General features: G+C 44.9%; 1 protein-coding gene across 1 annotated transcript in view; it reads left to right on the top strand.

The window, feature by feature from the left end:
• LOC137539198 (polycystin-1-like protein 2) overlaps nt 1–17,208 on the top strand; it is a 232,689-nt gene extending 215,481 nt beyond the window's left edge. Inside the window, exons 16-24 of the mRNA XM_068261717.1 lie at nt 1,297–1,475; nt 1,570–1,716; nt 4,436–4,635; nt 4,820–5,025; nt 7,692–7,830; nt 10,069–10,291; nt 10,940–11,147; nt 11,250–11,340; nt 16,288–17,208. Of these exons, the coding sequence (XP_068117818.1) occupies nt 1,297–1,475; nt 1,570–1,716; nt 4,436–4,635; nt 4,820–5,025; nt 7,692–7,830; nt 10,069–10,291; nt 10,940–11,147; nt 11,250–11,340; nt 16,288–16,322 (1,428 nt within the window). The 3' untranslated portion in view covers nt 16,323–17,208. The remainder of the gene's footprint in view (nt 1–1,296; nt 1,476–1,569; nt 1,717–4,435; nt 4,636–4,819; nt 5,026–7,691; nt 7,831–10,068; nt 10,292–10,939; nt 11,148–11,249; nt 11,341–16,287) is intronic.
• Nucleotides 17,209–24,714: the final 7,506 nt, after the last annotated feature.

Raw genomic sequence — 24,714 nt, 5'->3', positions numbered from 1 at the left:
GGATCGAGCGCGGAATTGATCCCCGCGGTGATCAGACACGTCGGATATTATCAATCGAGCCAATTTATAAGCCTGCATGACTGCCGTGTATGCCCAGCATAAGAGCCCTGATACGACAGATCTCTGCCTCCTTTGTCTATCATCTTTGTCGAATTCCATCTACTGAGAGGCCAGCAGGACACTGACCAAAATGCAATACTTTGGATTATTCAGCACAAAGGCCCAGTGCACACCAAAACCGCTTGCAGATCCTCAAAATGCTAGCGGTGTTTGGAGCAGATTTCAGAGCGATTCTAGGAATGTTCAGAGAGGTGTTCTAAACATGCCTAGCGTTTTTGGGTGCGTTTTTGGGTGCGTTTTTGTGTAGCAGATTACAAATATTGTTACAGTAAAAGCTGCTACTAAACAGCTTCTGTAACAAAAACACCTGGCAAACCGCTCTGATGTAGCGTTTTTCAGAGCGGTTTGCGTCTTTCCTATACTTTACATTGAGGCAGAAACGCTTCTGCAAACCGCAAACATGCAGCAGGAGGCGCGTTTGTGGTTTGCTAAAAACCTCAAACCGCTGGTGTGCACCATCCCATAGAGATACATTAGCCAAGCGTTTTCACTGGCGGAAGCGGTTTGCGGATCGCTGCTAAAACTGCTCGGTGTGCACCAGGCCGGAGACTTTAGCGCTTATTGGGCACAGCCAAACACGGTATTTTGAGCTTTTCAGACAAAATTTTCATCATTCTCCCTTTTCTGTCTATTTCTATCCAATCAATCCTGTTCAACTGCTAGATATTATTTTGGCAGTTTTAATCTATATTTTTTGTGCATAGTTTATACAACAAAAATAACAATGTAATTGTTCCAGTTTTTGCCCTTGTTACCTGATTATTCTGATCCATGATAGAACTCAGTACTCAGAAGAGACACACTACCGCATTATTTATCTCTATAAATTGTTCGATTTGGATAGCTAGGTTGCAAATAACAATTTTCTTCCTTTTAGGACTAACTAGCTCCGAGGTCTCTCCACCTCATTTCCTTCTGGAGAGTGTTGGCAGCAAATTACCTGATTTCCAGCGCAAAATCGATAATTTTTACCGATTGCGCATGCAATCGAGATTGTATCATGAATGGGCACTCATCCAATCTTAAAGGTTTACTTTGCTCACAGTGCAATCGCCTTCAGAAGCTTCCTGTGGAAACCTGAATGGCAACTGTGGCATAGTAAGACGGTATTGGCGGTGTTGTCCTAAAGGGTACAGACCATCTAAAATGAATGATGCCATCTACATCTATACACAGGTGCACCTGTCCATTGCTGGGATGGACAGTCCATTTGGCCCTATTCTCCTCTCTGATGGCAGACGTAGACTGTTCAGGACTGGTAGTGTGGATGTCTTCCTTGTCCATGTACCGTTCCCACTGGGAGAGCTGAAAGCCCTCACGCTCAGCCACGATGCAACAGGTCCTCACAAAACCTGGTGAGATGAACCTCCTAGAGGAAAGGTAGTGAGTCTTGGGCCCCATGTATGTATCATATGGTAGCTGTGCTTATCTACTGCTCTTATGTCACAGGTACGTAAGCCAGGTTACGATACTTGATGTCCAGCTCAACAAGTTTTGGCACTTCTTGTGCAATTCATGGTTGTCTAACCCACCCAAAGGAGACTCCTTGAGTAAGACTTTCAAAGCTGCTGCCGACGAAGAACTGAGGAGTTTCAGGTAAGTAGATCTTGTTAGACTGAAGCAGCTGAAGTTTTCTCTTGTAAGAGTTTGTTTAGGGTGAACTCCGTATGGATTACTACTGTGCTGAAAACAATAGAGCAAGGCCCGCTTCACACTGCTCGGATGAAAAACTGATCCGTGGAAAAAAAACTGATCTGTTCCACGGATAATTAATAGGCATCAGTTTTTAACCAAGACCCTCCATTCCGTTAGTGTCAATTCAACACGTCCGTCACTCCAGATCTATCGCAGCCTCCCAGTGCAGGATCACCCACCAGGCAACCAAGGTAGGTGCTGAGGGGCGTAACTAGAAATCACCGGGCCCCCTTGCAAAAAAAAATCACCTCCCCCTCGGGGCCCGCTCAGGGCCGTTTTGGGGGGCAGGAGGGGTCACAGTATGAGGGGAAAGTGTGGCCACACATCGGCGGGGAGGGGGGGCAATCACCCCCCCTCCCTCACCTCGGGCTCTGCCCTTTAGTTGCACTTTCAATAAAAGTAATATATGTGGCTATTACCAGGGGCGTAGCAATAGCCATAACAGCTGCTATGGGGCCCTGAAGCATAGGGGGCCCAGGTGATACTTGATATATTCACTATTAAGTTTCTTGTGTTTCTCCGCCCCCTGGCTTTGTCTCAGTGCCCATGAACCATATGCAGTGCAGATTGCACAAAAATGTAAAATTGCTCAATTAACTCATATCTATAGGGTAGGGGCAGGTGGCATAGCTAAAGAGTGCCTACATCTGAGGGCCCCATGAACGTTTTGCTATAGGGCCCTATAGTCTCTAGCTACACCACTGGCTATTACCTGTTTTAACCACTTGAGGACCAGAGGTTTATACCCCCCTAGTGACTAGGCCATTTCTTCCAATTCCACACTCTGCAGCTTTAATGGTTTATTGCCCCATTATGCAATTTAGCACCCAAATTAATTTCCCCCCCTTTTCATCCCACTAATGGAGTTTTTTTTTTTTTTTATTTATAAAAATGATATATTTTTTATTTTTGTTTTTTGAACCCTATTTCTTTTAATTAAGAATCCTTGTATGCATGAGATAGGATGGTCTGTGAGTCCATCATGAAAAAGTAGTCAGTTAAAATCTGACAGAACCGACAGGTTTTGGGCCAGTCCATCTCCTCATGGGGGATTCTCAGGGTTTTCTTTGTTTTCAACAGCATTTCCTGAACAGCAGTTGCAAAGTCTAACTGACAAAATAGTGTGCAAGTGAGTAGGGAGGCTGGCTGGTATCTTACTATTTTATCAGTTAAACTGCTGTTCAGGAAATGTTGATCTGGCATCAGTGGGGGGTGGGGCCAATGCCAGTTCACAGACTGCAACTCCGCCCCCCTTGCACAAGTGCCAGCGTAATATCTTTATTACGTTATAGCTCTGTGCGGCAGGAGGGAATCAAAGTGTGGGACACTTTGATCCATAAAGGGGGACATGTGCCAGAGCAGATCCGGCAGTGGCACCCCCTACGATCAGCCCAGATGCGCACACTGAATATTTGTTACATGGTGCAGCGGCGGGGGATGGGGCCAGCGGTGATTAGAGTGGACTATGTCTGACACATTGATCTGAATAGAATGACACTGATCCGGATTTTTCCTTTGACAGACGTCAAATGATATATGTCTGCTATTGGACCTATAGAGTAAAAGAGAAAAAGGCCAATGTCTGACATAGTCCAACAGAGGGCCGGAAAGGGTTATTTTACAATGACCTGAATTGATGCATTTTGGGGGTTTCTTCTGCCTCAAGTGAATCTAAATACTAGTTGTATATATCTTATGTTTTAGGGCAGGAATACTGTACAGAACAGTCAGAAAGGTGAAGTAACCATACGTTCCATATTTAATTGAGTTGAAAAAAAAGAAATATGCCCATCAAAAAATTGAAACTGAGAGCCCAATCTAACGTAGTATATTTGATAAATCTGAAAGTGTTGTATGAATGAAAGAAATATACTCACAAGTGCAGGTCACCACGTAGGCAACCACTGGATGGGCAGTTGGGGAGAATTATAACCTGACCCCACTCAGGTATAAAAAGTCGCTCTCTGTAGATAGAAAAGGATAGGGATACATCCCTCCACCATGGGTGGACTAGATATGTGGTAAACACGGGGATAACAGAGGCTCCAATAAAGGATAAATACGATTAAAAACCATCTAAAAGAAAGGAAGTGGGTGGACTCGCCTCCCTCGGGTGTATAAATGACCAGGCCAAATGAGGCATTATAAATATAACAGTAACATTAATTAAAACAAGTCTCCAAGTGTGCAACGCGTTTCATGGGCCAACGTCCCGCTTCATCAGGCAATCAAGTATGGAGAACACCAAGAAGATCAATCTGTGGCGCTTTGGCTCTTTGATATATCTTCTTGGTGTTCTCCATACTTGATTGCCTGATGAAGCGGGATGTTGGCCCGTGAAACGCGTTGCACACTTGGAGACTTGTTTTAATAAATGTTACTGTTTTAATAAATGTTACTGTTCTATTTATAACAGCTCATTTGGCCTGGTCATTTATACACCTGAGGGAGGTGAGTCCACCCACTTCCTTCCTTTTAGACGGTTTTTAATCGTTTTTATCCTTTATTGGCACCTCTGTTATCCCCGTGTTTACCATATGCCCATCAAGTTCTGCTTGTTATGAATGCCTGGTCTGTGGGTAGGGCATTTTTCTTAAAGCTCTTCTTATGTTCCACACAGGAACATCTTCATCAAGAAAACCTTACAGGGGTTTTGGGATGAGCATATTTGGCTGTCTGTCCTCAATCACCCACCTCGTAGCGTCTTCACCCGTGTCCAGCGGGTTTCCTGCTGCATGTGTCTACTACTCTGCACCATCGTCATCAACCTGATGTTCTGGGAGATGCCTCAGGGCAGCTACCCTGTCCTTATCAGTCTCGGTGAGTCCCTGCTGTTTCAAATCATATTGCCCAGGTAAACATTTAAGTAAGTGAACTCGGAAATACTTTACATCAACTCCAGAATGTCTCTTGATCAACAGTGCAGTTTAAAATTACGCTTTAATGAATTTAGAAGGATAGTGACCCTCTCTGATGGGATCCATTACTCTTGTGTATTTTGCAGGTAGCTTCAACTTGACATGGAAGGACATCATGATAGCTGTGGAAAGTGCCCTACTCATGTTTCCTGTGAACCTGTTGATCATCTTCATCTTCAGAAACACCCGTCCCAAGGAGAAGAGCTCAGAAGGCAAGACTAAGAAAGGAAAAAAAGTGCCCAACGCCAAAACGGGCCAAACCCGGCAGCTGAGTCTAGCTACAGTCATGGAGGTAAAAGAGCAGATTAGAAACGATAATCTTTCTATTGGTGGAGCAACCGTAGCCAGGTCTTCTAAAGAATCTGTACTCTAAAATTCTTACAATAAAAAGCATTCCATTCTATTCCTTATGTTCTCCTGGGCCCCTCTGTGCTGTTTCTGCCACTCCCTGCTGCAATCCTGGCTAGTAATCAGTGTTTACAAACAAACTAACCAGCTTGTGATAGGCTCAGACTGTGACTCACACAGAGTGTGGAGGGGGTGTGTATAGCTTCTGCCAATGACAAGCAGTGCAGCACATTCCAGCCTCAGCCGACAGACCAGACAGAAGAGAGAAGATTAGATCATGTAACAGAGATAACACAGCCAATGTGCAAGTAGGAAAGGCTGCAGTAACAGACCACATTAGAACAGGTATAGGAACTTATAGAATAGAAGAAATAAGGCTGAAAATTTTGTTACAGTGTCTCTTTAAAGTAAGTCAGGCCTAGTATCCTATTCCATCTGGATCTCCAAGTCATGTGTCATGTATGCTATTATAAAAATATTGCACATAGTTTGTTCTCTTAAAGTACTTTAATATTAATTAAAAATGAAAATTCACCTATCTTTCAGTTTCCTCAAAATCTGAATACAACTTAGCATTACTATATACCTCAAATATCAATTATTATAAGAATACGGGTAGCACTGATGTTCTTCTTGTGATAAGTTGTGGATGAGGGCCAGGCTTTCCAATGTCACCCCAGATATTCTCAGTGGCAGGACACCAGAAATTGCATGCCTTGCCTATATGGCCTGGTACAGACATTGACAGCCTCAGTGTAGAGTACCCAGGCCAGGCCAGTAGGAGAGAAGTAAGCCACTGACCATCCAATCTTCTTTAAGCCATATTTCAGGCACACATTGCCGCTGACTACACTGCTTATATCAGGGGTGCCAGAGGAACAGGTAAACTTACATTTGTAAATTATCTTCTCTATACAACACTTGTTAAAGAGAATCTGTACTCTAATATTCTTACACTAAAAAGCATACCATTCTATTCCTTATTTTCTCCTGTGCCCCTCTGTGCTGTTTCTGCCACTCTCTGCTGCAATCCTGGCTTGTAACTAACAGTTTTAGGCAGTGTTTACAAACAAACTAACCAGCTTGTGATAGGCTCACATAAACAGAGTGTGTGAGTCATACAGCGTGTGCAGGGGCCTGCAGAGGGTGTGTATCGCTTCTATCCAATCACAAGCAGCCCTGCACATTCCACACATTCAAGCCTTAGCCCGACAGACACGACAGAGGAAAGGAGATAAGATTTATTACAGAGACAGTGCAATTAGGAATGGCTGCAGTAAGCCAGAGCACATTAGAACAGGCATAGGAACTTATAGGATAGAAGAACTAAGGCTGAAAAATTTGTTACAGAGTCTCTTTAAGCTGATCTGAAGTATCACTATGCACCTGCTGCGGCCTTCTTCAGCCATTTGGAACTTTGACTGTGTTTTCTCACGTAATTCCCTCCCCCCCCCCCCCCCACACACACACACACACCACTTACATTGTCATGACCCCCTCACCCTCCATGAACACCAATATCTCATCCCAACCACCTTCTCCTGTCACCAACTTGTATCACCCATTATGTCCTCTTTGCTGTCACCACCACACCAGACAGTCTGAAATTCACCACCAGACAGTAAATATTCTAAATTGGCCAGTGCATTGGTTGGCAAAAAAAAGCCTGGGCCAATTAACATCGTTCTCGATATCAAACTGGCCAATCACTGCCTACCTTATTTTTGTAAAGCCATGATAAGTAGCTCAATTAATGACAGAGGCTGCACTGTTGCAAAATCAGTGGATCCACCAAGGGCCGCCATTATATTTCACTAAGGGTTCCATTGAGACCACCGAGCTATCCATCTTATTTTAACCTCTTATTCCCACCATCTCTCTCCAACACTGGTGGTTGTGCTCAGGGATGGTCGTAGTCAGCCAACTTCGTTACGCTGGAACTACGCATAGTTTTCCGCGATTATGCTTCGCAAACTACGGCTACGAAATCAGAAACTTCGATACGTTTGCATTTCGTAGACTACGTGTTGAAATACGGAAGCTTCGCGTAGTGCAAAGCGTAGCTGATGCGGACGCTTATGCCCTTATGCGGAAAAATGTCCACAATAATCCGCTAACTATGCCAATGCGTATATATCACCTTCCAATGCGGAATTGTATGCGTATAGAAGGGCAATAATATTTCTGCGCATGCGCAATGATCCGTATAGACGCAGTTGCCGCACGCGTAGTTGACTTCGCAATACATACGTCAACTACGCGTAGCGGGCGAAGCTTTGCATAGCGGGACTACGACTACGCAGAAATACGTATGCAAAGTTTTTAAACTTTGTCTATGAACTACGATGCGTAGTTGTGTACTACGACACGTAGATTCGTGCTGGCGTAGTTTACGAGCAACCCTGGTTGTGCTGCCCAGCCCTGGCTGATGGAAAAAGTGCTCTGGAACACACTGGTAGAATGACATCCATTCCCTGGTGAAGACTTTATTAATAGACAGCAAAACTATAATTTCCATAACTCCAGTCCTTTATTTTTGTTCCATTTACATACCTCATGTGTTACATTTATTTGATTTACATTAATTCATAATATATTAAATTTTTGAAGGACTTGTTGGCCTTGGCCCGAACTTTGAGCCAAACATCAAGAAATAGCTTAGAGGTGGACCTGAACCAAGAATCCAGCCAAAACGTGATGGTTCTTCTGCAAATCATCCCCCAGTTGCTGCAGAAGCAATTCTATGGGCGTAAGTGTGTATGCAATGGTCCTGCCGGTTAATGTGGAGCACTACACGAGAGAGTCTGTGTTTTGGCACTGACCTTGACCTTATGACATACAGGCCCATATGCAATTAACTTTTTCTCCTGAGTTCTCTCCTAGGAGATCATTTTCATATTCTCTTTAAAGTAACGTTTAAGCATTTTACCATTGAAAAAGAATCCAAAAAGTGGTAAAAAGGTACAATAAAATATATTTTGAGTATTTTCTTGCTTGTTGGTGGCGTAAAAGACATTTTATGAGAAGGTGTGAACATATTTCCAAGGAGAAAACTCAGGAGGAGAAAAAGTGAATTGCATATGGGCCTCAGTGTCTTCAGAGAGTAATCAGACCCCGTCACTTTTTTCAATTTCATTATGTTGCTGCCTCATGCTACAATCATTTAAATTCTTTTTTTTCTCTTTAATCTACACTCTGGCAAAACAGAATTGTAGACAAATGTGTAAATTTATTAAAATTAAACATTGAAATATAAATAAATATTTACAAAGATTTAGACCATTTACTTGGTACTTAGTTGAAGCACCTTTGGCAGGATTTACAGCCATGAGTCTTTTTGAGGATGATGTGGAACACTTTGCACACCTGGATTGGATAATCTTCTGCCCTTTTTTTTTGGAGGGGGGGGGGGATCTTCTAAATCCTCTTAAGCTCAGTCAGGTGGATGGGGACTAGTAGCGGACAGCAATTTTCAGGTTTCTTTAGAGCTGTTTGATGGGATTTAAGTCCGGTATCTGGCTGGGCCACTCTGAGACATTCACGGAGTTCTCCCTAAGCCACTCCTGTGTTGACTTTGGCTTTGGGTCATGTTGGAAGGACCAAACATCAGCCCAGGCTGAGGTCCTGAACATTGTGGAGCAGGTTTTCATTGGTTATATCTCTGTACTTAGCTTTCCCTCAACCTTGACCAGGCAGTCTCCCAGTCCCTGCTGTTGAAAACCATCCACACATCATGATGCTGCCACCACAATGCTTCACTGTTGAGATAGTTTTAGGCAGATGATAAACAGTGCCTTTTTTTTGTCAAACATAAAGTTGAAAATTGAGGATAAAAAAAACAATCTTAGTATTTACAGACCAGACAATCTTATTCCTCACAGTCTGAGACTTCCTTAGGTGCTTTCTCACGAACGTTTGTCCAGTCCCGGATTTACATCACAGGAGCCTATAGGCACAAATGTCTTGGCACCCTAGACTTTGCCCTCCACGAACCACAGACCAAGGGCTTGATTCACTAAACCGTGATAATTCAAATATCACACCTTATCAAAGATATCACACCTTATCAAAGTTAACACGCCTTATCAGAGTAGCATAGCGAGTGCTACGAACTTATGCCTGCTAATTGGCAATGACACTCATCCTGCCCTGAGCCCCTGCAGGTTTGTAGCGCTCGCTATGCTACTGTGATAAGGCGTGGTAACTTTGATAAGGTGTGATATCTTTGATAAGGTGTGATATCTTTGATAAGGTGTGATATTTGAGTTATCACGGTTTAGTAAATCAAGCCCCAAGTCTGCTGGCTGGCCCAGCTGTCATTCCCTTGCTCATCATAGATAGCTACAGGTGCCCCTTAGTATTAGGTAGCCAGAGCTATCCTCAGTGTTAGGTAGCTAGAGGTGCCCCCAAGGGAGATCTGGTCAGTGGAATGCCAAGACCCGACTCAGTAACCACTCATTTATACCCTAAGGGGCATCTGTAGCTACCTATGACATCTGTGCCCCCAAGAATCAGATAGAGGTGCCCCGATTGAAGGGAGAACTGGTCAGTGGAATGCTCTGCCAGGCCTTTAATGCAGCGGCTTTCAGTTGCTTTTTATTTGTGGGCCTTTGTGTCTGTAGTTAAGTCTTCGACAAGTGAAATGCATGCTCAATTTCCACTTCTTTGCTTTAATAAACTCATGGGTTGCTTTGGCTGTATGTTTTGGGTTATTGTCCATCTGTTTCATGAAAGCCACACAATCAGCATGACTGCATTTAGCTGGATTTGAGCAGACAGTATGTCTCTGAATACCTTCAAATTAATTTTGCTGCTTCTGTCCTTTGTCACATCATCAATAAAAACTCATGTCCCAGTGCCACTGGCAGCCATGCACGCATAAACATAGGATGAATGTATGCCCTGATCATAGGATAACTGTTGTATGTATGCCTTGATCAAAGGATATGTCATATATATGTACCAATGATGCGTGTATATTTTGCAGCGTTGACGGTGTCGGGACCTCTGTCTCAGCTGTCGAACGATGATCTGCATGTTTTATTCTGTGGACATTACGTCTCTCGGAAACTCAAGAAAGTGTCCAGTGACCTCCACCAGCTGGGAAACCATTCAATCCCAGACCAGCAAGAGTATGAGGGGATCCTGACACAGTTGGAAGCGGTGGTGGAATTGGTGGACAAGTCTCTGTCACCACTTCCTGCACAGAGGTAGGTCATTAGCCCAGGAGACTCTGCACGGGAATAAGGCTACTGAGGTTTAATTGAAGTAACTAAAGTCCAGCTCCAGAAATAAAACAATTTTTGGTTATGAAGTGTGAATAGGGGTTAGATCATATTTGGGTTTTTGTTTTTTGCCTTTGCCTCCATTTTTCAGATTTTCCATAATTTTCTTGTCCCTAAGACCTCCATGGCCTTAAATGTAGCCTTCAATTCCCGGGGGCAGAGCAGACTTGATTGTGGCCCACACTTAACCCAAAGGCACAATTTGGACTTTGAGGGGAACACAAGACAATAGGGGTGGAAAAGGACCTTGCCCCATCATGGTTACAATCTAAGTCGTAAGGAACACAAGATATAGTAGCAATAGGAGATGACTCTGCCCATCAGTTTTACGATGCAAGAGGTGTGGAAACACAGGATATGGCAGGAGGGAAAGAATAGGACTCTACAGCTTACATGCTAACAGGTGGGATGTTCTTGATAAATGGTTGGTAAAGATGGAGTGTGGTTACTTAGTATTGAAGGAAATACCAAATGAGGAAAATTGTTTAAACTCTAGAGTAGTCTTTGGGTGTGCGTGGAAAGAAAATAAAAAATTATGAATAACTTATGCCTATAAATCTGTGTTTTTTACAGACCATCCCAAAAGAAAGAAGTAAAAAAGAAACGTCTACCTTGGTGGTTTCTGTTTGTTGGGTGGTTCCTGCTAATTGCCATAAGTGTTGTTTCCACTTACTTCTCTATGATGTATGGGTTCCTGTATGGTAGAGAGAGCTCTATTCGATGGATCATCTCCATGGCTCTGTCCCTCTTCCAGAGTATCTTCATCCTGCAGCCTCTCAAAGTGAGTTGGGTGGTGATGAGTATGGTCCAGATCTTCTTCTCGGTGCTCATCTTTCTCTTGTGTCTTCTTTCTGTAAAAGCCCCCTGTGTGTGTGTTTGGCAGGTTGTAGGTTTTGCCATATTCTTTGCTCTGGTCTTGAAGAAGGTTGACGAAGATGAAGATGATCTACTAGATGGGGAATTTGGTGCATCAGGTTGGTCTTCTTAATTACATATTTTACTATGTTTTTCAGATGTTTCTTCTATCTATCTAGTTTTTAAAAAAAGGTTTGTAGGGATAAAAATAGTCCGCCATCGTTATTCCCTTTGTAAAAATGCTACTTGCCCGGTTTTAGGACTGATCCTTTGCCACTAGTATTCTTGAATCGCTGACCCTGAGAAATATGCAGATCGGGCCATTCCTGATTTAAAGTGTACCTGAGGCAAACATTGGGTCAAAAGTGTAAAACAAGAGGGAAGCCTCGGGATCATGAAGAGGCTTCCCACTCCTAAGGTAAGTATTTTATTGTTGATCTAAGGTTCCCCTCGGGTTCACTTCAATGCATGTTCCAGGTAAGAGACCCTTGACGTTCTAAAGTAGCAATTATTACTATCATTAAAGGAAACCTGAACTAACAAGAAACTGGAAAAGTAAAAACTGTATCTATAGTTCTAATCCTAAATAGGAATTTCCTAGAATCCCATTTTGTGTTTAAAAGGTAAAAATGTAAATATTATGTTTTACTGTCTCAACTGAATGACAGTCTTAATGTTCCACAGTCTTAAACTATTGTCCTTTGTTCTCTATCCCCTGCACTCAGAACTCGTTCTCGGCCACGAAAGTGTTTTATGGCTTTTAATTAGTTATCTGTGAACCAAAGCTCTGGTACAGAATCACATACTTTCCTAAGAAGAGGGAAGCCTCTGGATCCTAATGAAGTTTCCCATAGTGCCCTCTGGTTCCCCATTGCTGCTTGCGGACCCATTAATGATTACTGACAAAGACTTGTCGGAAATCTGATCAGGGCCACGTGCCTCTTCGCGCACAAGCGCGGCTGTACTGCGACATAAACCAGAGCTATTGCACAGGTGCAGCCGTACTCACGCTGTTGCAGCACAACCACTGTTGTGTCAGAAGAGGAGCATGGCCCCGGCCAGCTGTAGGGCCCGTGGTAGAGGACAGCGTATAAAAAAACATGAATAGGAAGGTCAACAAAATGCTAATAAATGTATGTAAATTGTATGTAAATGTAGGCACCTTCATGAAAAGTTCTGCACTGGCATGGTGGTTCAGATGGTCGTCACATTTATCATGGATCTGGATTGTTATAAGGGTTGTTATGGTGGCCACACTTGTCATGGGTAGGGGAGCCCTGGTTCGGTTCTGCTATGGGCATTGTCATGGTGGCCACATGCGGTGTGGGTGATGGAGCCCTGGTTTGGCACTGCTATGGGCATTGTCATGGTGGCCACGTGTTATAGGTGAGGGAGCCCTGGTTCGGCACTGCTATGGGCATTGTCATCAGGGATGCTCAAATCCGTATCTGGATGAAAGCCGGGTAGTTGCTATCCGGATTTCACCCTGTTAATTGCAATCGGCTGGGCGGGGGGTCAATCTTACCTAGCTGACGTCTTCTTAGGTCCGTCCCTTGGCACCTCCCACGATGAGTTCCACACGGCGGTCGCGTGAGTACAAACACTTCCTCCTTCCGGGTTGAAGGAGAAAATGTTTGTACTCATGTGACGCGCGTGGACCGCATCGTGGGAGGCGCCCAGGGACGGACCTAAGAAGACGTCAGCTAGGTAAGATTGATCCCCCCCACCCAACCCACACAGGTGATTGCAATTAACAGGGTGAAATCCAGATAGCAACTATCCGGCTTTCATCCGGATACAGATTTGAGCATCCCTGATTGTCATGTGGCCACACGTGTTATGGGTGAGGGAGCCCTGGCTTGGTACTGCTATGGGCATTGTCATGGTGGTCACACGTGTTATGGGTGAGGGAGCCCTGGCTTGGTACTGCTATGGGCATTGTCATGGTGGTCACACGTGTTATGGGTGAGGATGCCCTGGCTTGGTACTGCTATGGGCATTGTCATGGTGGTCACACTTGTCATGGGTGGGGGAGTCCTGGTTCAGGACTGCTATGGGCATTGTCATGGTGGCTACACTTGTCATGGGTGGGGGAGTCCTGGTTCAGGACTGCTATGGGCATTGTCATGGTGGTCACACTTGTCATGGGTGGGGGAGTCTTGGTTCAGGACTGCTATGGGCATTGTCATGGTGGCTACACTTGTCATGGGTGGGGGAGTCTTGGTTCGGCACTGCCATGGGCATTGTCATGGTGGCCACACTTGTCATGTGTGGGGGAGCCTTGGTTCGGCACTGCCATGGGCATTGTCATGGTGGCCACACTCGTCATGTGTGGGGGAGCCCTGGTTCGGCACTGCCATGGGCATTGTCATGGTGGCCACACTTGTCATGTGTGGGGGAGCCCTGGTTCGGCATTGCCATGGGCATTGTCATGGTGGCCACACTCGTCATGTGTGGGGGAGCCCTGGTTCGGCACTGCCATGGGCATTGTCATGGTGGCCACACTTGTCATGTGTGGGGGAGCCCTGGTTCGGCATTGCTATGGGCATTGTCATGGTGGCCACACTTGTTTGATTCCTTGTAGATGGACCTCATGACAGTGGAGTCACTACAGGGAAAGTAGTGTGAATGTTGGGTGGTGGTTCATCAAAATTTTGTGGGAGGGGCCTTATGATTTGTAGTTACACCCCTTAACAAGAGGGGGGCAGAATGCCACAAAAAACAATAAAAACACAGAACAGGTACAGGTTTTGTTTAGAGTTGGGCCGAACGGTTCGCCTGCGAACGGTTCCATGCGAACTTCCGTGGTTCGCGTTCGCGTCCCGCAGGCGAACCTTTGCGGAAGTTCGGTTCGCCCCATAATGCACCATGGAGGGTCAACTTTGACCCTCTACATCACAGTCAGCAGGCCCAGTGTAGCCAATTAGGCTACACTAGCCCCTGGAGCCCCACCCCCCTTATATAAGGCAGGCAGCGGCGGCCATTACGCTCACTCGTGTGCTGCCTGCGTTAGTGAGAGTAGGGCGAGTTGCTGCAGACTGTCTCTCATAGGGAAAGATTAGTTAGGCTTAGCTTGTTCCTGGCTGCATACCTGTTCTGTTCTGTGAACCCACCACTGCATACCTGTTCTGTGAACCCACCACTGCATACCTGTTCTGTGAACCCACCACTGCATACCTGTTCTGTGAACCCACCACTGCATACCTGTTCAGTGAACCTGCCACTGCATACCTGTTCTGTGAACCCACCACTGCATACCTGTTCTGTGAACCCACCACTGCATACCTGTTCAGTGAACCTGTCACTGCATACCTGTTCTGTGAACCCACCACTGCATACCTGTTCTGTGAACCCACCACTGCATACCTGTTCAGTGAACCTGTCACTGCATACCTGTTCTGTGAACCCACCACTGCATACCTGTTCTGTGAACCCACCACTGCATACCTGTTCTGTGAACCCACCACTGCATACCTGTTCAGTGAACCTGCCACTGCATACCTGTTCTGTGAACCCACCACTACATACCTGTTCTGTGAACCCATCACTGCATACCTGTTCTGTGAACCCACCACTGCATACCTGTTCAGTGAACCTGCCACTGCATACCTGTTCTGTGAACCCACCACTGCATACCTGTTCTGTGAACCCACCACTGCATACCTGTTCAGTGAACCTGCCACTGAATATCTGTTCTGTGAACCCACCACTGCATACCTGTTCTGTGAACCCACCACTGCATACCTGTTCAGTGAACCTGTCACTGCATACCTGTTCTGTGAACCCACCACTGCATACCTGTTCTGTGAACCCACCACTGCATACCTGTTCTGTGAACCCACCACTGCATACCTGTTCTGTGAACCCACCACTGCATACCTGTTCGGTGAACCCACCACTGCATACCTGTTCAGTGAACCTGTCACTGCATACCTGTTCTGTGAACCCACCACTGCATACCTGTTCTGTGAACCCACCACTGCATACCTGTTCTGTGAACCCACCACTGCATACCTGTTCTGTGAACCCACCACTGCATACCTGTTCTGTGAACCCGCCACTGCATACCTGTTCAGTGAACCTGCCACTGCATACCTGTTCTGTGAACCCACCACTGCATACCTGTTCTGTGAACCCGCCACTGCATACCTGTTCAGTGAACCTGCCACTGCATACCTGTACTGCTCAGTGAACCCGCCACTGCATACCTGTTCTGTTCAGTGAACCCGCCACTGCCGTCACTACACAAACAGCTGTTTGCGGTGCGTTACACGGTGAGTTTGGTGTGTCAGTGTGAAGCAGTACCTTAATTACACTACCTGATTGATGTATACACATGCAAGATGTTTTAAAGCACTTTAGGCCTGTCATTTAGCATTCAATGTGATTTCTGCCCTTAAAACGCTGCTTTGCGTCAAATCCAGATTTTTCCCGGGGACTTTTGGCGTGTATCCCACTCCGCCATGCCCCCCTCCAGGTGTTAGACCCCTTGAAACATCTTTTCCATCACTTTTGTGGCCAGCATAATTTTTTTTTTTTCAAAGTTCGCATCCCCATTGAAGTCTATTGCGGTTCACGAACTTTAACGCGAACCGAACCTTCCGCGGAAGTTCGCGAACCCGGTTCGCGGACCTAAAATCGGAGGTTCGGCCCAACTCTAGTTTTGTTGAACACAATATATCTCTATACACAAGCATAACTACAATCCCCAGTAAAAGTTGTACGTTGTCCCCCGCAGTGTTCACACCTCCTCCCCTCTGTGTGGCGATGTCCTCAGCCCAACTGCTGGGGTCTTAGAACAAGTGCGGCCATCATAAACCCCTCCCACTACAGTAGACCAACATAACTCTCTCCACCCATAACAAATGTGTCCACAATACCTGCTAAGGGAAGGGCTTAAATCGAAGGGAGTGAAGGTAAGCAGTTGAAGGCCTCTACAGCCCTGGGCCCCCCTGCGACTGCTGTGTCTGTTCCTCGGTATCTACACCTCTGTCTATACACAAATGATGGTGCACTTTACTGAGGCATTCAACATGTGATGTTCTACATTTCTTTATACACCACAGAGGAATATCAGATATATGATGAGACTACATTGTGAACGGGACCTCACATCTGTAGAAGACATATTTACCTTCCGAGCTCGAGAGACGAACCATCGCCAAGTAAATGGAGTTCTGCCACCCGATGCTTCCAGCTGCGTCCTCTGAGGCCTCGTTCACACTTCATATCATGTTCGCATACCCGTTTTTTACCACACACGTTTTCGGCACATTTGCACACACTGCTAGGCGCATTTTTTTATCACTGATAATCCATTTTTTACAAAAATTCTGGCAGGTGTGCGGAAAATAGCGACCAACTCCAACCTGTTTTTTTTCCCAATGGTGGAAAATTGGTGACTCACCAATACGTTTCCGCGTTGAGGAAAGCTACTATTATTTGTATTTATATAGCACTGACATCTTCCACAGCACTGTACAGAGTATATTGTCTTGTCGCCTAACTGTCCCTCACAATCTAATCCCTACCATGGTCGTTTCTTCTTTGTAGTCTAGGGCAGAGTTAGTTTTTAGGGGAAGCCAATTAACTTACCTGTATGTTTTTGGGACGTGGGAGGAACTGAAGTGCCCGGAGGAAACATACAAACTCTGCAGGTAGTGCCCTGGCTGGGATTCAAACCACAGACTCAGTGCTGCAAGGTGACAGTGCTAACCACTACACCACCGTGCTGCCCCGTGTAAATAATAAATAAATAATTAATAATGGATATGCAATACTTTACTCCCTACTTCTCATGCCTAAGACTTTATGCATGTTATTATGCTTGCCGTAGTTTAGGGGATACACCCAATAGTGTGAAAGAGGCCTCTTATTATCAACATAGGCACCATAAAATATAACATTCTTGAGATCAGAATGTCTTAAAGGACAAGTAAAACGAGAGGGATATGGAGGCTGCCATATTTATTTCCTGTTAAAGCTAATGTGACCTCATATTTAAATAAAAAAAAGTCAGATACTCACCTAAGGAGAGGGAAGGCTCGGTCCTAATGAGCCTTCCCTCTCCTCTCCCGGTGCTGCGCTGGCTCCCCCGTTCGCATCCCCCGCCGAGGGGGACTTCGGAAGTCTTCGGGAGCCGAGTCCTCCCGAAGACAGGCGGCTCCATACTGCGCATGCGCGAGTGCGTCATGGAGGGCGGGCGCGTGTGCGCAGTGTAGAGCGGCCCGTCATTGGGAGCAATCAGGCTCCCGAAGCATTTCCCTTCGGCCGGAAAACAACCATATTTGACCAAAACGGTTGAATACCGCTACGGGGGAGCCAGCGCAACAGCGGGGTCCGGGAGAAGAGAGGGAATGCTCTATGGGACCCAGAGCCTCCCTCTCCTTAGGTGAGTATCTGACTTTTTTATTTAAATATGGGTTCCCATATTAAGCCACAGAAGCTGAACGAGCATGCAGCAGATTAGGTGTTTCTGACATTATTATCAGAACTGACAATATTAGTTCTAATAATATCAGTGGATGCCATTAGTGGATGCTTGTTTCTGGTGTTATTCAAGCACTACTGCAGTCAAATAGATCAGTGGGCTGCCAGGCAACTGGTATTGTTTAAGAGGAAATAAATATGGCAGGCTCCATATTCTTCAACTAAATAATAGACGATAGATTACAAAATTATTGATACTTGCTGTGTAATTAATTCATGTTGTCTGATCCACCGTGAGCATGTAGGGCAGCATCTTTACTGCTGGCAGATGAGGAAAAAACACACACACACGCACACACGCACACACACACACACACACAAAGATACTGATTGCTTAGCAGTGGCAAATAGCTGTTATTTGCAGGGCTGGTTCTCTCATGAAGCAAGGTGAAACATTTGGATTAGGCGGCAGAGATTACAGGGGCAGCATGTTTGTAGTGTATTTACACTAACAGCATGCAGTCAGAGTAGGAGGAGAAGTGAGAGGAGAGCGAGGTGAAGAGGTCATCATTGGGGAAAAGCAGCTTGTTGTGCTGTGTGAGGAGGGGGGAGGCAGGAGAACAGCAGTGCTGTCCTGACTGAGGAGAAATGAAGTGGCTGAGGGTGAGCAGTTTGTTTATCACACTGTGCGATCATTCCAAATCTGGTGTGGTGGGGGGGGGGGGGGGGGAGGGCGACATCCTTACAAGTTTGCCTCAGACAGCAAAGAGTCTAGAACCGGCCCGGGTTATTTCCCACAAAGCACAGGAAACTTTCAGGGCCATGGCATCCAAATTTTCCGAGGGGAGGAGAGTCCAGCCCAGTGATGTCTAGTTATGCCCCTGGACCTATGGCTACCAACAGACCACTTGTGACTGCTGGCCAGGGTGCGGACATCCTGTAAGTGCTTTAAGATTAAGGAGCTATGAAAAGGACTGGTAGGCCACACTGTGGCTCACCTGGCAACTCTTCCTGCGTGAATTCCTCTATAACAGCCAATTCACATGGCCAGCTGTTGGCGGCTTGTTTTGCTGTGGCTATAGGCTTTTCTGCTACAGAAAATCGTTTAACATAATTTGCTCTTGATTTGTTGTTGCGTTGCGTTTGAGCCCTAGGGGCATACACTGTCACCGTGAACACCACCAACGCCATACACTACTTGTAGCATTCGGGAAATCTGGATAGACTTAAAGTGGAATGAAACCCAGCATTTCTTCTTTGCTCTAATAGATTACTTACAGCATATTGTATACTACCACCATTTTTTTTTTTACTAGAACAGCATTCAAAGGGTTAAACACGGGACTTGCTAGTTCCCTGCATGGAAAGCTGGACGCATCCGAACTTGAGATAACATTATCTTGTGTTTACTTAATTGTATCAAGTGAGGAATGTAAACACTTCTCTGACTGTGCAGACACTCCAGAACATAGACAGATACACAGAAAGCATGTCTGCTTTCATTAGAAGATGAATAAAGCAGTTATGCATAAAATGCAAAGGTAGCTCTCAGAGCAGATAAAGTGTACTTTGGGAACTTGTAATTTCTAAATGAATAATAATACTTCTGCACAAATGCAAATATGATAACCGTATGGCATATAAAAAGTAGGAAAACATGTTTTTATTGAATATTATGTCAGGGTTTCATACCGCTTTAATGCCGGCAGTCAACGATAACAATGAGATGAAGGCTCCCATTCATCTCAATTGCAACGCAAATGCAAGACGATGAATCCCAAGCTCGGGCCAAGTGGTAAAAGTCTTCCTGACTTCTCCTCTCTCAAGCTGTTGTCCTATCACTAAACAAGAGGTGAGGGTGAGGAGGTTGTTTTCTCAGGAGTTGCTGCTTAGCAGAGAGGAAGGCACACTGGCGTAATGGCGGGATTAGGCACAGTCTGACCCCATTAGCATATTTAGATGGCCCCTACAGCCCCTTTTTAAAGAGTGATTATACTCCCAAAATGAACATTTCAAGAACTACTCTTAGTTGCATAAAAGAACATTTGAAAGCATTCCCACACATTCCTTGGGTGTAAAAATGTTTATTTTCACTGCAGAGAGGAGAAGGTTGCTCATCTCTCGTCTTCGGCAAAGTCAAAGGTAATCCTTGCCGGCTGAAGCTCTCTGAGGCATCTGTCTTCACTGTTACCCCCCCCCCTCTCACTCTGCTGAATGAACGGACACATCGCCCTGGCAAGGGCTGAGTCACTTCAGTACAAAAGGAGGAGACAGAGTGAAGACACAAGTACAGGGAGATTCTTGCCTTTGTTGATCACCAGAGATAAGTAAGCTTTTCCTGCTCTCTGCAGTGAAAAAAAAGGTTTGTACTCACAGGGAATAATTGGGAATGCTTTCAAATGTTTTTATGTATCAAAGAGTAGTTACTGAAATTTTAGTTTTGAGAGTATAATCTCACTTTCAAGGAAAAAGAGTAGGCTGTTGGACAAATGCCTTTGACACCTGGGTCAGGCACCTCTTCTGCAGTGTCACTTGCGGAAACCACACACGTTTAAACACTATAAACACAAATACATACACCACACACACCGCACATATACAGCACACCTACAGAGACTATGCATGCATCTACAAACCTCACAAACATCCCTTTTTGGAAGCAAATTATGCCCTGTTCCTCCTCTTGTGTCTCTTTTTGGCCTGATGTACAGATCTGTATAAATAAATGTTTACCTAATAAAAAATTATTACATTGTGCTAAATGTATGTCTAGTCTCTAAATTATTGTCTTGCTCATCTAAAAAATTGAAAATATGACAGTTGGTCATAATGATGAGAACAGTGTGTGGAAAGGTGTGACTAGAGGTCTGATAAGGGGATGGTGGTGAGGCCATGGCTGGAGGTGTGACAGGAAGTGTGATGGTGTGGCTGGAGGTGTGGTGAAATTGTGACTGGAGGTCTGATAAAGGTTGGTGGTGAGCACATTGTTGGAGGTGAGAAGGAGGTGTGACAGGAAGTGTGATGAAGGTGCGACTTGTGGAGGTGTGGTGAAATTGTGACTGGAGGTCTAATAAAATGTGGTGGTGAGGACATTGCTAGAGGTGTGACATAAAATGCTATGAAAGTGTGACTGGAGGTGTGGTAATTGAAGTTGTGACTGGAGGTCTGATAAAGAGTGGTGGTGAGGACTTTGCTGGAGGTGAGATGGAGATGTGACCAGGAAATGTGATGAAGTTGTGACTGGAGGTCTGATAAGGGTGGTGGTGAGGACATTGTTGGAGGTGAGATGGAGGTGTGACAGGAAATGTGATAAAGGAGTGACTGGAGGTCTGATAAGGGAGTGGTGGTGAGGCCATAGCTGGAGATGTGACAGAACATGTGATGAAGGTGTGACTGGAGATGTGGTGAAATTGTGACTGGAGGTCTGATAAGGGTGGTGGTGAGGACATTGTTGGAGGTGAGATGGAGGTGTGACAGGAAATGTGATGAAGGCGTGACTGGAGTCATGGTGAAGTTGTGACTGGAGGTCTGATAAAAGTGTGGTGGTGCATGCCTAAAGAGGCCCATACACTGGTCGATTTCAGCTATCGATCGATCGATTCTGTTGAATCGGTCGATCGATCGGAAATCGATTTTATCAAATCTAACGATCAATTTGCGGCCAAGTTCGATCGATGTCGATCCATTTGATCTATCTGACAGGTCGATCTGCTGATGGCCCATAGAGTTGCATTGGATCTAATGGTCGAATAATGCATTTAGATCGATTTCCAGTAGATTTCATTCTGAAATCTGTTCCTAGTGTGTGGCACACATCAGATAGATTTCCTGTGAGATTCGACTTGACAGGCATCTGACAGAAATCTATCTGATGGTCAAATCTGCTGCAAATCCATAAGTGTATGGCCACCTTAACGGAGATATTGGGCTTGATTCACAAAGCGTGCTAACCAGCACCGGATTTCTCAATCAGATCGTGCGCTAACTTTGTGCTCGTTTAGACGTGCTAAGGGGGTTTTCACAGGCGTGCTAACAGTTAGCAGCGCTTTGTGAATCAAGCCCATTGTGTAACTTATAGGGTATACTGCCTGAACACATAAGCTTGGCATGTGACATTTACTATATTTCACAATATGTCACATTTGATGAATAATATGGCGACTATGCGTTTTGGTAATTGTTGTCAGTGGGAGCCTTGAAAAATGGCCAAAATCAAGGCTGCCCTCTCCTGGAAAAATGAAAAAAAAACAACTGTGTAAGTACTAGTTCACACGTGGGTGTTTCTGAGGGAAGCAGGAAATTTGGGCGCATGAGGCAGGTGGACAAAAAGGGCGCCGCCATTCACTCCCATAATAAATATCGTTTAATGGGCGCCCAACAGGAAAAAAGGGCGCCGGAGAAAAATAACGTTTTAAAAGCGGCGCCCGGAGACTTTTAATGTTTTATAACTGCTTCTCATGATTACACATTATTTAATGATTTATAATTTTTTAAACATTATTTTTAAACGAAAAACAGCACAATATTTTTTTAAAACATTATTAATGCTTATCACAGGGGGGTCTTAGGTTTAGGCACCACCAGGGGGGTCTTAGGTTTAGGCACCACCAGGGGGGTCTTAGGTTTAGGCACTACCAGGGGGGTCTTAGGTTTAGGCACTATCAGGGGGGTCTTAGGTTTAGGCACCACCAGGGGGTTCTTAGGGTTAGGCACCACCAGGGGGTCTTAGGGTTAGGCACCACCAGGGGGGTTTTAGGGTTAGGCACCACCAGGGGGTCTTAGGGTTAGGCACCACCAGGGGGTCTTAGGTTTAGGCACCACCAGGGGGGTCTTAGGTTTAGGCACCACCAGGGGGGTCTTAGGTTTAGGCACCACCAGGGGGTTCTTAGGGTTAGGCACCACCAGGGGGGTCTTAGGTTTAGGCACCTCCAGGGGGATGGTTAGGTTTAGGCACCACCAGGGGGGGTCTTAGGGTTAGGCACCACCAGGGGGTCTTAGGGTTAGGCACCACCAGGGGGTCTTAGGGTTAGGCACCACCAGGGGGTCTTAGGTTTAGGCACCACCAGGGGGGTCTAGGGGTTAGGGGTAGGTACAGGGAGGGTTCTGTGTGAGAGTAGGGTTAGGTATAGCTTTAGTAACATTCTTATTAATGTTTTATAAAACGTTATTATAAATTTTACTTTTTAAACAGGGAAGATTAACGTTTTTACAATTGCCGATTTCATACACATTATTTAATGATTTATAACTTTATAAAACATTATTTTTAAACGAAATATAGCACAATTTTTTTTAAACGTTATTCATGCTTATCGTTTAAAACCCTGCGCCCTTTTTTCCCGGCGCCCTTTTTTAAGGTACGCATTTCTGAGGAGTGTTTCAGCGCTTTATTGATCTCCAGCTCTCACTGCAGTGTTTGCGATTTGTATAAATTGCAAACACTCTGCATGCAGCATTTTAGAGGTGATCAGGATGTGATTCTCATCCTCGTGAACAGGAATTTCAAATCGTCAAAAAATCGCAGATAGACTGGAGCTGCAAAATCCCAATTGCGATCAGAGTTTTGCGAGTGTGAACCAACCCTATGGCCTGGGAGCCACTAGCAGGGTTTTTATAAGCGTTTGTGATTTAAAAAGCTCTTGCTAATGTAATTCTATATGTGCGATCCCACTTGAGCTATGTGATTTTTTTTCTAAGTCATGCATAGCATTACAATAGCGAGAGATTTTTGAATCACAAAAACTTAGAAAATTGCTGCTAGTGGGTTCCAGGCCTCAGGTTGATTAGCTTATAGAAATGTAAAGAAAATATACAGTATGTGCTGTGTCCAGCTCAGGCAGAACTGTTTTCTGTTATAAGATCCTTGATGACCCGCCATTGATTTCATACGGAAATCACTAAGGCCCCATTTGCGGGAGTGATTTTTCCGCAATCTCATGCGGAAAAATATCTGGACAGTGCATCGATTTCTCCGCGATCGCGTTTAGTGCTTCTATAGCACTGAAACGCGATCGCCGGGAAATCGCCTGTAAATGGTGCAGGCTACGCGTTTGCGTTTTGCGATTTTGGGCGATTCGCGCAAATCGCCCAAGTATGAATGGGCCCATAGGGTTTTATTACACTATCACTTTCAAAAGTGCTAGCGTTTGAGCGTTTAGCCGAAATCACCTGCAAAATACAAGTGGGAATGGAGCCTAAAAGATACACATTCTAAGTAGACCTGTGTACATGTGTGGGAGGTTTCAGGTGCCCATCTCTTAATTTGTTGGTAGATGACAAGTGCTCAATAGGATTGAGGTCAGGGGACTGAGCTGGCCATGGAAGCAGATTAAACTCTGATTGATGTACTTTCAAAATAATTTGAGACCGATCAAGCATGGTGGCAAGGGCCCGCAAAAGGTGTCCTTTCTTATTTTTCTGTAGTACCAAAAGCACTATTGATAGTCTCCTGCTGCTTAATCCCATCCCTTGCAAAGTCCGTCTTGTTGTGCATCGGGAATGATTTTGAGGTGCACCTACATTGAATTCAGCTGTAATTTGTCGTGTTGTTGCCTTTCTGTTGCTGCGGACTATGCGTGCTACTCACCTTTCACTTCTCTCGTTCCACAGCCTTTTTCAACCAGAATAGTCCTTATTGCTTGCAGTTTATTTTCTCAACTGCCTCTAAACACCCAAGATACTGTTGGGCAAGAAAATCCTAAAACAGTTGTCATTTCTGAGATGCTAGCATCAGCTCTTCTTGCACTGACGATCATACCTCATTCAAAGTCACTTAAATCTTTTAGTCCTCTATACTTTCCGAGTTGCTTGAGTATTCTGTTAAATCTTTTAGTCTTACCCATTTTGACATTAACTTCCATGATAACTACGTCATCCAAAGCTAAGCGTTCCTTATATAAGCAGCTCTGCATTAAGTCACTCAATGTCATAATTGGACTGCTTTACTTTAAATAAGGATTGTCTCTAATGTTTTGGCCACTCAGTGTATATATCTGTATGTACAATAAATAGAATCTATCATAAAATTGCCTTTGTGTGTGCGTTTGTGTGTGTTTAGACAAAGC

Source organism: Hyperolius riggenbachi, chromosome 11 (genome assembly GCF_040937935.1).
Source record: "Hyperolius riggenbachi isolate aHypRig1 chromosome 11, aHypRig1.pri, whole genome shotgun sequence".
Classification (NCBI taxonomy): Eukaryota; Metazoa; Chordata; class Amphibia; order Anura; family Hyperoliidae; genus Hyperolius; species Hyperolius riggenbachi.
Note: the sequence above shows the minus strand (reverse complement) of the source record. Positions and strands in the feature narration are given on the sequence as shown.